Consider the following 13,272-nt stretch of genomic DNA (forward strand, 5'->3'; position numbering starts at 1 on the left):
GCCAATAGAGCTTCTGATTAGAAGAAAGCATAATGAAAAAAGGGCGCTTTGATGCCCGTAGCAATGGTGACCATACTAATGAAGGCTCAAGCCAGATGTTTTTCTCCAGCTTAGTTCTGGTTCTGGGTCACATTTCAATATTAGGCAGGCAAACCAAGGTCAAGCGTCACAATCACAATAACAGCAGCAAAGCAGGACATTGCAGACCGTCAGTGAAAGACAATAACCTAGGAGCAGGTAATTTGGTTCAGTGGGACCTTAGTAACTTCAATAACCCATGAGCAGGTAATTTGGTTCAGTGGGACCTTAGTAACTTACTTCTTTTGGTAATCTGTTTTACGGTCTATTGAGATTTGGGTGTCTCATAAAATCATTCTGTTTGATAAATAAGAGAAGCACAGCTTTATTATAAAAGAGTATAGAGTGATTTGAGTTGCTTATATTGGAATGTGTACTATGGAAACCATTACAAATGCATTTTTAATGCCCCGTGATTGCCAAGCTACTTCATTGTCAATTTGCAGAAATCCATTCTCTTTTGTTATCTTGGACCCTTGAGACTGAAGAATATCTGTTTTGATAGCCCTTTTCTATAAAAAAATGTTTTCCATTCTGCCATGTTGATTTATCATGTAACTTGAGTACTTTTCAACTAACTTTTATAGAACAGAGTGTACTGTGCTAGCCTCTAAAAGAAAACTACGCAGACAGAAAATACGTTTATTGTGAAAGGCGGTATGGAAGGTAATATGGTTAGCAAGCCCTGTGCAGATGACGGATTGTTAACCTGGGAGGCAGTCAAACAAAAGAATGTTGATGATTTGTATGATTTTACAAGGAAGGCAATGGACCCCATTCACAAAAGAATTGCTATGAGTATGTGGAGTTTATTTATGTAGTATTTCTGGCTTCCTATTCCATTCCAGGAGTATGCCAGTAGTATTTCCAGCTTTAATGTGGAAGTCAGGAGTAAGCAGGAGAACTACAAAAGTAAGTCACAGCAAAATCTTTGTAAATTGGGACTAATATCTATAGACCCTAAGTTCACCACTTCAAAAGCAGCATCAACTCTATTCACTGAGATCATTTATTTGGTGTTAATATGTAAAGCTACTACACAGGCTTCTGGGAACAACTTCACTACTATATAGAGTCTACCATCACCAAAATTGCCAGGTGTTGCAGGCAAATCCGGCAGAACCATTTAGGGCCACTTTTCTACCTTAATTCAAGGGTACACTTTGTAGGGACATTGGGACTGGGAACTAAATAAAAATTTCAATTGCATTAATGCTGATTTGCAATTTCTTTTAATTTATAAATCACACTATACTGAACGAGTGGTTGCCAGAAGAAATCTCGAAAGTAATTACTTATTTGTAATAATAATTTCGTCTCAAAGTTGGTATCCAGTGGGGAGTAAAGAATTGCGACAGATCAGCATTTAATATTCCAAAAGTTTCAAATGTGTCTGTAGTAAACTCAGAACACAATCCAGGATAACAAATGCAAAATGAGTGCACAGGAAAAAATTCACTTGTGGAAATATCCACACGCATGCTTGTTCATCACACTCGCATTCTGTATGCACACACTGCATTTAAAAAAGCACTCCCATGCACACCATTCGCAAACAAAAATAAATGCCTGTTAAGAGTGAACACTAATAACTAGCCTTTTGTAAATGTACACTTGCAAGTCCATTTGTTTATATTTACCATACACAGCATTTCAGACACCCACACACCCCGCATACACACAGATCACTTGAAATACACACAGCAACCAGCAGTAGGTTATTTCTTCCTCATCCACCGTTCTTCACACTGTGTGGAAATTAAGAAATTGATTCTCTCTGTGCCCGGCATGCCTTTACCTAGTTCAAACCATGATTTATTCTAATAGACCATTGTCAGATGTAGGAATTTGTGGGCAGCTCACATAAGTCTTTCAACTTCAGTTTGTTCATATGGGCTGTCCTCTCATGGAGCTAAGATCAGTTCACATCAACCTTCCGAAATATTAGAGACAGTTCAGTAACAGAAGTTTTGGTACACCATTGATCCAAGCATAACGGCCATGGCGATCAGTCCCTGCTCCATATGGTAGGCTCTTAAAATCTCATAGGAGGATATCCCATACAGCCGAATCACAGTTGCTTCTCACCCGTCTTTGTTCCATAGCAAGGCCATAGTTTTCGATAGCTTCCTCCAATGAAGTAGCTTACAGTCAGTTTCCAACCGCTGTCTTCATATACGGTCAAGGCACGTTCAGGTCTTCTGGGTCTTCATCCCACGAAGTAAGTTGTGGTGACTTCTCATGTAGGTTCACCACTGTCAGGGGTTTAGTGTCTATTTAAATAGGATGCTGCCCCCTACAGTAGTTAAAGTCAGTTCAAATGGACCACCATCTAGTATATTAGTGTCATAGTGCATTCTTGTAGGTCATCTCATAATATAGTAGGTTCATAATTTCTTCTCCTGCACCGAGCAGAACGTTCAAGGTTAGTTATCATAGTTCACTGTTCCAACAGGACAGCCAGGGTCAGGTTTCATTCAGGAGCGTTTTGTGGCAGAGAATTGTAATTCTCATTGGTGCCTTCTACTGCAGTTGGCCATTGCCTGTCTCTCAGCTTTTTTGCTTAGGCTGTTTCCGTATCATATTTATCTTCGTAGAGACTGGCAAGGAGTGAAAGGTAGGTTCCTTCTGTGGTTTCCATCTAGAAGGTGGGAATCCCCATTACGTATTCTGTGGTGATCATGACACACCGGGACCAGGCCTGAAGCCAGGGGGATGGATGGGAACAGTTACTAGGAAACCGGAAGGCACATAGCCCCTCTGTCCATTCACTTCCACTAGGCTCCAATCAGTGCTTCCTTTTTTATCATGGGGTTCCAGCACCGTAACCGGCTGTCCTGGCTGGACACTGACTTCCTGGCTGCTCCTTGCTGTGAAAGCATATCCTGCCACTATCTAAAGAAAAGACAAAAAAAGTACAGTCAGTAAGGCCCTGCTGTCATGTGACATCCACAACAGCTTAGATCAGAGACACTATCTAAAATGCTCTGGAAACGATATATTCTGCATGTGCATCATTGAGTATAGGAATTTCACAGTACCTTCCAGGGAAAGCGTAGCGCATTGACATTACTTGATGAAGATTACCTAACCTGACTTGAAACCCAACCAGCTGTCTAATTACCATCACTGTAGGGTTCATAACATGCTCTGAAGTCTTCTATCTGTGTGTACTCTGACACAGTCCTGGCAGTCCTCAACTAGTTGATGCCCATGCCACTAGGGTCGCACGTCACTGGTTAGTATCTGCAAACTTGTATACATCAGCTCTTTACACTTCTGGCTGGACACCTTTCTAAGCACCCAAAGATCTCAGCCCAACTGAATATTCCTAGGTCTCCAGATATCTTCATGTGTTCTCACACTGCGTCTGATCATCCACCGCTCTGAAACCCACACCTCTGCAGAACAGCTGCATTGACCAGTGCCTCTTGATATGTATCTGCAATGCTTGCAGTGCCCATCTTCTACACTCACATCCCAAAGCTGAGATTGACCCCTACAAACTGTTGCAACTTCTTCCCGTCTTGAATATTCATGACAAAGGACCCGTGCTCTTTTCCCATTTAAATCTACATTCACCTAGGTACTCCGGCCAAAAGTATTTTTCCTTTTTTCCTACGCCCATTCCTCCTTGCTGCTGTACTCTTTCCTGTGTTGCACTACCATTAGTCTTTCACTCTTATACCACACCCCCCTTTCCACTGATTACCCTTTGCTACACCTGACACCGTTTTATAGTCATCATTTTTCAACAAGGGTAAACCAAGAATCACTGGGTACCTGGCATAATAACTATAACAAACAACACACTGGTCCCTAGTAACAACAGTTTAGATGCAAATAATCAAATGGCGAGTAAATGTATTCAATGGAGTTTATGAAAAACAATTTGAAGACACATAGCAGTGCAGTGAATATTGTTGCAATATAAGTGTGCTCAGTGCTCTCTTTAGAGGTGATACTCTCAAGTGATAAATCCTGATCAACAAGTGTATCAACAAACACAAGAACAGCATTGGCCCTTTACAGAAAATTCTCAACCAGAGAATTTCCTTTTTTGGGTTGAGCCAAGCCCAGTGAAGGAATCTGGCACTCATTCTTGAGACCCAGACTGAACGGGCTGATTGGAGCCCTCTATGGGTATCCAGGATATTCCCAGCTCAATCCATTCCCGGCCACCCTTTTCCTGAGGCTTGTGACTTTAGCAACTCCATTATCTTTCATAATCTCTCTCTCTGGCTCATTGTATCCCCCTGGGTCCTGATGATGATCCCACCATATTTATTAGGATCGAAACGCTGTTGAGTTTAAAAACGTGGACACCCTAGGCTTGTTGAAAATTTGCTGTGAATGGCTGATATGTGTCTTGAAATTGTTTTTCATAAATGGCTTTGAATACATTTTATTGACCATTTTGTTCTTTGCATCTAAAGTATTGCTACGAGGGTCCAGTGTGTTTTTTTTATTATACCTTTTTATAGTGAACACAAAATGCATGAAAAGATAGGGAGGGAAGGAGGGAGGGAGAGGGAGAGGGAGAGAGAGAGAGAGAGAGAGACTGAGAGAGAGAGAGAGAGAGACAGAGACAGACACACGGGGCTCAGCAGGTAGACGTAGGCTTGTTTTCACATTTCTGCCGAGGGAATCGGGCCAGACACAGAAAATAGGGCACAGGAGAATTTGCTGATAGAAGGTGAAGGGATAAAACCCACATAGCATGGTAGCCATAGCATTGCAGTTGCAATAGTGCTGAAAGGATAGAGGGGGGAAGGGTGGAAGGTAGGCAGAGGAAAGTAAGAAGTGAGAGCTTTTGGAACAAAAACATAATGTCTTTAGAGCTCCTTTCAAGTGTGTTGACATGAATTCCAATGGATGCCCAGGAGTGGCTGTATGAGTAACTTAATGAGTGTAAGGAGGCAACATATGCTTGCTGTGAGTGGAAAATGCAAATAGAAACAGAATTGCAATAATAAGTGAATGAAGAGAAAACAAATTACTTGTATTATCAGTTTTGCAACATGACTTTTTACAGAAGCAAGCATTGGGAAAGCTAGTAGGCCTGGTATTAGCAAGCCTGTGAGTTCCTATTTGCAAACATATGTTATAAGCCTTACCATTAAAAAAATGCCTCTGTCTAAAGATGGCATGCATATGTAGATTAAAAAAAAAAATTTGTTCATTGCAAAATAAATAAAAAAACAATTAAATGTAAACAGAAATTAGAAAAAAGATTGCCCCAACCCTTGTAAGAAGTGGTCTACTTTTTTAAGGGCTGTGCACAAGTGCATTGGTATTTTTGATTGTCATTCACATTTTGCTTCCTCCCACCTTAGCATACAGCATTGGGCAAATTAGTCAGCATACTTCAACCACTGACTGTCTTGAAATGTGACAACATTTTGCTTAACCAGATGTGGGAATCCGAATAAAAAGAAGAGCACTTCAGTTCCAGGGCTTTGCCAAAGCCTTTTCGACTATTTATAAAAAATATTCTCATCATTGGTTATTTAAGCTACATCTTCAAGTTACAGTTATTCAAATCCAGTACTTTTCTTTGCACCAACAAGAAGAATATTTTCCTGTAATGAGCATTAAAATTAACAAACATTTGCAATGCAATAGGTCTCACATTCAGGCGAGTTTGAGCTATTGGCATTATAAATGACAATGCCTTTTATTTATGTTTTGGGTTTTAAAACATAAATAAAAGTCATTGTCATTTACAATACTAATAGCTTAAACTCTCGGAAATGCAAGACCTGTTGCATTGCAATAAAGGGCCTTCTTGACCGCTTGTTAATGATAAATATCAGAGGAAGAGACCGGCCTGCGACGTCTAGATCAATAGCGCAGTGAAGAAGATGTGTAAGTGTTGTAAATTACACAGATACAAAGTGTGAATTGAGAGTTACATATGATCCAAGCTATAAACACTAACAAAGCGCTCCAACAGCTTTCGCTCTGTGAATACACTGCTGTGGCTCAGGAACCAGAGCGGGAGCGGGGGAGCTATTTCCTGCCCTCTCCGTGATTTGAGTGTGCAGTGTGGCACTGCGTAATGTGTTGCTATCTTTGGCCTAATAAAAAACACTCCAGCTGTAGTAGGGCCCAGGCTTTACCTCCTGGTGCAGGGCGGGCTGTGCTTTATGGCAGGCATGGAGAGAGGTAGGGATGGTCTCGGCTGCAGCTCCGGCCTCGTACAGTGCCCCTGCTATTACTAGTGAGCGAGATGTGCTGAGGTGGTGCTATTGGTATTGGTGGTGGTGTTGGTATTGGTGGTGGTGGTGGTATTGGTGGTGGTATTGGTGGTAATGGTGGCATTGGTGGGTATTGGCATTGGCTGTGGTATTGGTGGTGTTATTGGTGGTATTGGTGGTGGTGGTGGTATTGGTTGGTGGTGGTGGTATTAGTGGTGGTGGAGATGGTGTTATTGGTGGTGTGGTATTGGTGGTGGTGGTATTGGTGCTGGTGTTGTTGTTGTTAATAAAACAGGCTTTTGAAAACAACCCGTCAGGTCGCTTAGTGCAGATGATAAGTAACACAGATGTGCTGTTGTCAGCTTCAGCCCATTAGCACACGGTTATGTTCTACCTGGAATTCACATGACTTAATTTACTAATCATTTCTAAATCCAGTTTACTTGGGGGGAGGGGAGAGGGGGGGGGGGTTGAAAGAGACACAAGATAATGCCGGGTTAAAGTGATTGAAAGCGGGCACCCCTGTTACGTGGAGACACTGCTGCTTAAAAAACAACACAAGCGGTTTCAGCTGAAGCAGCGCATGTCCGGCCTGCAGTAAGAGAAACTCAATAAAGTAAATAGTGCTTACAGACTAAATAACAGCCCCTGTGTAACAACCGAAGTAAAGGGGCCAGTAGGCATGGAAGGTTACAAATGAAGACAAGGCCATACTAAGAAGGCTAAGGGGGGGACTAACAAGCCTATTAATGAATCCAAAAGCTGCATTTACGAAAGACAATGACACAAGCCAATGAAAAATATGGGAGGAGAGTGGGTGCAGCTTCTCTCTCGTACTCTACTACAGCATTCTCGCAGAGCATGCGCGCTGCCGCTAGGCTAGACCTAAAAGGGGCTTCCATACTTGTTCTACGAAGCACCCATACTGGTCTATTAACATTCTATGCATTTTAGTGATTTAAAATTTTGGTTGCAAGTATATGGCCACCATGCTGAGGCGGCAGATTGTTTTTTTCTGTCTATTATTGTGGCATATGCTTGCAATAAAAAAATACAAAACAACCTTTAACCAGGATCAGATGGGATAGAAAATAGGCCTGGGCACCAAAATAAAAGTGACCCCATTATCGAATTGGATAGTGGCCCACACTATCGAATTATACAGGACCATGTTTGCAAATAGGGACCGTTTGAACGTGTAAGGACACACTGTAGAAATGTTTTGCAAGGGATGGAACACTGCTCGGACTTGAGCTTGCTGCAGGCAATGGTTCTTTAATGTCAGCCCAGCAGACAATAAAACAGGCCCAGAAACAGCCAAAAAAAGATACACGTACTGATATGCCAGATCAGCCTGTCATGCATTGCCCGATTGCCCTTCGGGTCAGTCCGACACTTCCTTTAACCATGGCACCAGCTTTTCAAGGTCAGAAGTATTAGCTTTGTCAAATGACTAAGCTCTTTAGTAGCAATCCTACTTTTGTGGTCCATAGCACACTGAAAGCAGGTGGGAAAGGGATAATGACTACAGAACCATCTATCACCTACACAATGTGCGTAATTAGAAACTGACGGGGATAAAATGTAAGCAGGAAACTTTTTGGTAGAACTCCACTGAAAAGTCCTAGACTCAGTTACCCTCTTCATAGTTAGATATATTTGATACATTCCTTTGACTTGTCCTCTTCAACATCTTTGTGTAGTGCTATACTTGTTTCCCTGATCAATGGCTCAATTCCAGGCGCTCCTTGGAATGGGAATAATGTATTAACCGGTGCTTAATTTGAGCCAGTGGTTGCCAGCGGGGGGCTCTGGCACTCCTTTTTAGGGACCGCCACTTCATTTTCCTCGTCACACATTTCCAGAGTGCAAGAGAAGGAAGCACAAACAAATGAAAAAGGAGGATGAGAAAGACTGAAAATCTGTCAACAATTGCAGCAAGCAAGGAAAAGGGGCTGAAGTGTCTAGTAGTGGATTAAAGAGGCCTAAGGGGGGATTCAGGACTATGCAGCCTTAGTATTTAGTGCGTTGCATTTAATAGCACCAGCCGCCGGGTTCTGAGCAGTGCTGTGGGCACCAGCATCATTCTTTTGCAAATTAACCACTTAAATGTGCATGTTTTACCCCTTTGCAAACTATGCTATTTGCACCGAAGATTTCTGTCATGTTTTCCGTGGTGAAATCTTGCAAACAAAACTTCTCAGATGGGGCAGTTTGCACCCAAATCAACATTAATGCACACTTGGAAGGAGGGCTAAGTGTTTGCATTACCATCTTTTCCAAGTCTTGGGTATAAACTCTACACAAGGCTGATACTGAGTAATGCTCTGTCTTTGTCATGAAACAGAAAGGGCAGACATCTTATTGAGGTCAGTTCAAGGGATATTTCAATGGCTTTTCAACTAAAGCTTAAATGTTAATTTGCCCACACTCATAACTAACAAACAAGAAAATGGGCTAACATTGTTAAAATGTAATGTCTTAGTCATTCACATAAGACCATATTTAAATGAGCCATGACACCTGAGACTTGTTTCTTCCAGGCGCCATCTTTGTGAATTCAATGGCTGAAAAACACAACCTGATGAGAGTGTCTGCAGAGTGCAGTCTCGTGGTCTTCTCATTGACGTCAGTAAATCATTCGTGACATTTCTTAGGTGGACACTCTCAATGTCATTAAAACAATATACCATTCTGAGCCCATCTCAGGTTGTACAATTACGCACATGAGAACCCATAAAAAGATTTACGTTAAAATAAATGTCATTTCACAAAGTTATATAATTTCACCAGCCAAAGGCTGATGACACTGTCTGACTTGGAATCTTCTTTGGAGATGCACTAACCCTGCTACCTTGATTTGTATTCAATTGCATGTTATTGGCTGACTTCAGTGGGGGGAAAGGTGCACTACAATGATTTCCAAAGGACAATTTAATCTCTTCTCACTATTCCCACCTTCACACCACCACAGACATTTACCTGGAAAACTGGCCTAGTGCTGTAGACCTGTGGGCTGGGATCCTGGATGGTGTATGAATGCCGCCGCTTCTCCATGCCGTTTTCTGGTAACAACAGTGTAGGCTTGGCTTGCAGCTGACTCTGAGGCAGGTGGTAGGGCTGAAGCTTTGCACAGGGCACATAGCCTCGGCTACCTGCATGACAGATAACAATAGAAAGATGATAATTTCACTGGAGCACCAATCACCTAACCCCAGTCCAAGAGTAGAGGGAGTGGGACGGATCATGTGGACGGGGAGTGAGCTTTATTTACAGAGACAATACAACTTTGTGACCAGAAATTACATGTAATCCACTAAGGGAAGCCTTAGAAGTTTGAAAATTCCACACAGAGATATATTGATCCTAATGTAAGAGCGTAGACAGAATTTTAGACTAAGGGCCTGATTTAGCTGGTTTACATCTCGGCAGACAGGTTACTCCATCACAACAATGACCGATATCGGGTCCACTGAAATATAAATCCCATAAGAAATAATAGGATTTATATTTCAGGGGATGGTATATTCGTCACAGTTGTGATGGAGTAACCCATCCACTAATATCTAAATCAGACCCTAAGTAGACAAAATATTATTGTTTTATGGTGCACTTAGTACTGTTTCAAATCACTGTAAATAACAGATGTTACCTTTAACTAATTTATAGCACTCTGGTTTTTGCCAAAAGAAGGAGAAAAGGCTGGGTCTGGTTTTTTAGGTATCAAATTAGTTATCACCTGATCACTGCATTTGTCATCAGTGAGATCTCAACTCACTGAGCCATCTTTCCAGCTAACTAGTGTTCTATGGTATTTCATTAAGTCAGGGACAGTGACAGTCTAACACCTTGTTTGGGCTGGGGTGGATGTGCCCAACATAGGAGAGCGCTCTCTCCCCATACTTCTTTAAGCAGATGATGCGGTTCTGATTGCGCGAGAGCCAAATGGTCTCCAAAAGCTATTAAATTACATTATGGAGTATATGAAAGGCCTGGATTTCAAAGTTAGTCATGCAATGTTCGAGAGCTCCCGAAAGCAGTGTAAATATATACAGCCATAGCACTACTGTTAGCAAAGAGAGAGCCGCTGTACGCTGGGGCAGTAAGCAAATCCCAGACAGAAAGACTTGGATCAAGAGCTTGATGTACTGTGACACAAACAGCGAGCTCTACGCCAGCCTGCAACTGGCTACATCCAAACCTCGGGATATCTGACAGCCACTAAGAGCATATTTATTAACAATTAACAATGAATGAATTAAATAATTCTTTATTTGTGTGGTTACTTCAAACCATTACATTAAGAAATATAAACACCGCATTTAAAAAAGACAGAATTAGAGTCTAGAAATCTAAAAGCAAGTCTATGTAGATAACAATTATTAAAACATTTCATTTACCTTCTTGGATAAAACAATCAGATGATAAAAAGTGGCTGGGCAGCAGCCATGCAAGTGCCTGCCTGACGTCCTAGGGGGAAGTGTTTATCAGTTTTGTACGGGTATAGTGGACAAATTTGCCAAAGGTGGCTATATGCTTCACTGTGTCCAACGTATAAAGTCGATGGACGGCCTCCTTTGCAGTGCGAGTGCCCAGTTGAAGTAGAATGGGCCTGAGGTAGATTCTGCGGACTGGGCGCAGAGCCGGGCAACAGAGTAAAATATGGACCAGGGACTCAGGTTTGTATTTGCAAAGACAGCACTCAACAAGGACTGGCCTTACTATCCCAGTTGGATATAGTTCTTTGAGGGGGAGAGGGTGTAGTCTGGCTGCTAAGATCCTATATAGGGCTCGTCTCCCCACTGCCTGCGTAAGGTGAAGTTTGAGGTTGTGCGCTGTGTGCGGGAGGCTTTGAAACTCCTGAAAGCCTCTTGCTGTCAAGGATTCCATGTCCAGGGTACGACAACGTAGGCGTACTTGCTTTTTTATTGTACTTTTGATAGTGGCATATTTGATTATGTTGGGGTCCCAGTTCTTTGTTGCAAGTTGCAAGAGGTCTTTGGCAGAAGCAAGACAGGCAAACCAAGATTTGCAGGGTTCTTGGAAGATGCCTTTTACAAGGGCATTCATGGAGTTCTCCCATGCCGCCGTTAGATAAAATGATTTGCTGATGGTCGCCATCTCCTCCAGTTTTTGTTGGTTAAGGATACATTTCAGACAAATCAGATTGTTCCTGGTGCAGGCTGGTAATCGAAATAGCTTTTTGTAGGCTGTGCAGTGAATTTTTTTCTAGGTCTTTCACAAATTTCCCTGGGAATGCCTGTTGCGAGTAGTTGAGAGATGGTAGTAGTTTCGCCCTCAGTAATCTTTGGATAGCTGTTGTTGTTGGGCTCTCTAGGGTGGCATATCATTTGCAGAGGGCATAGGTGATCTTTTTCCCTTTCTACTGCACTTTATGCAGGTGGACCCCTGGGTGGCCCATTTCGCTGAGCCAGACCCCCAGATAGAGTCCAAAGTCAGCCGACCCAGCTTCCACTTGGCCACTTTTTTTCGGGTAGGGCCCAAAAATCACTATTTTGGACTTCGGAGGGTTGGCGACAAGCTTATTTTTGGTGTTGTAAACTGCGAGGGCAGTAAGTGCTTTTTGTAAACCGATTTTGGTGTGATCTAAAAGTACCAGGTCGTCAGCATATTGTATCAGTTGGATCTTTGTGCGCCCGATCCTGGGGGTGGCTAGTGTAGCTCCATTAAGGGCTTGGCCCATGTCGGCAGTGTATAAATTGAAAAGCATCGGGCAAAGACACAGCCTTGCTTTAGCCCCGATCCATGGTGATTTTTTCTGTGGCAAACTTGCTCGAGACTTTAACCCTTACCCAGGTTCGTGAATAGAGTGATCTGATAATTTGTAGTAAAGACGGGCTGATGTTCCAGCGTGCCAACTTCTGCCAAAGGATGGTGCGATCTATCCCATCGAAAGCTGCTGAGTAATCAATAAAGCAAGCCAAAAGTGGCAGGGTTTGGTGGGCTACCGCTTGTTGGGCTAGGTATGACAAGGTGATTATATAGTCCACAGTGGAGACCCCAGGTCTGAACCCGGTTTGAAAGAAGGGCAGAAGACTTTCGTTGCCAGCTCAGTCTGCTAGTTCTGCCAGAAGAGTGCTTGCATAAGCCTTGCCCTCAATGTCCAGCAGGGCAATCATGCAGTAGTTTTTAGGGTCGGTTTTTGGCCCTTTCTTGTAAATTGGGTGCAACAGCAATCCCATCCAGGAATCTGAGACTTTCCCCAGGAGCCTGCATTCGGCATATAACTGAACAAAGCTTTCCGTCCAAAAGCCTGTATCTGCCCTAAAAAGAGAGCCAGGCAGGCCATTGGGGGCCGGTGCCCCATTGTGTTGAACCTTCTTTAGAGTTGTACAGACTAGACTTTTGCCTGGAAGAACTAGATCATCCGACCTTATGGGCGGTACGGCTATGGTATTGCCAGTACCCTCCCCTGGTGTTGTGGGACTCTTTAGAGGAGTTATGTTTGAATCGTCCTTGTACAGTGTTTTCACATGGGCTACCCAGGTGCCCGTGTCAAGTGGGTTCTCTGTTAGTGGCCCCGAAGGTTAAGCTGTTTAGGTATCACCAAAATTCTTGGGATTTACACGGTGCCATTCAAAGATCTTCAGCCATTTTGCCTCCGTGCATTCACAACCCAAACCTGTTTTGAATGGCTTTTTGCGGCTATTTTGAGTTGCATTTTGGCAAACTCTGGCCCGGTTTTCTGATAAGCTCTGCGTTTGGCGGTTAATTGTTTGGCGTTTTCCTTGATTGCTGGGACGAGTAGTAGGGTGTGTGATGGGTCTTTGTGGGTTCTGTATGTGATGCTCCCCCGAAGCAGTGAGGCTAGTTCGTAGGCAAAATGGTCCCATTCGTCTATAGTGCCCCTTTTGTTTAAGCTGGTTTGCCAGCCTGTCCACGTTTGTTTCCAAGACTTGAACTTATTAATTGACATTGGCCCCCATTTGATTCTTCTGAGGAGTTTATGCTGTTCTTCCCCATTGGGTGCCTC

At 42.9% G+C, this 13,272-nt stretch overlaps 1 protein-coding gene across 2 annotated transcripts in view; it reads right to left on the reverse strand.

The window, feature by feature from the left end:
- Positions 1-867: 867 nt before the first annotated feature.
- ARHGEF37 (Rho guanine nucleotide exchange factor 37) overlaps positions 868-13,272 on the reverse strand; it is a 360,439-nt gene continuing 348,034 nt past the window's right edge. Inside the window, exons 12-13 of one of the 2 annotated variants that reach the window (XM_078652970.1) lie at positions 9,261-9,433; positions 868-2,973 (exon numbers count right to left, since the gene is read on the reverse strand). In XM_078652970.1, coding sequence (XP_078509096.1) covers positions 2,758-2,973; positions 9,261-9,433 — 389 coding nt within the window. In that variant the 3' untranslated portion in view covers positions 868-2,757. The remainder of the gene's footprint in view (positions 2,974-9,260; positions 9,434-13,272) is intronic. The other variant, XM_078652971.1, reaches the window with a different exon arrangement.

The sequence above is a fragment of the Lissotriton helveticus genome, chromosome 7 (genome assembly GCF_964261635.1).
Source record: "Lissotriton helveticus chromosome 7, aLisHel1.1, whole genome shotgun sequence".
Classification (NCBI taxonomy): Eukaryota; Metazoa; Chordata; class Amphibia; order Caudata; family Salamandridae; genus Lissotriton; species Lissotriton helveticus.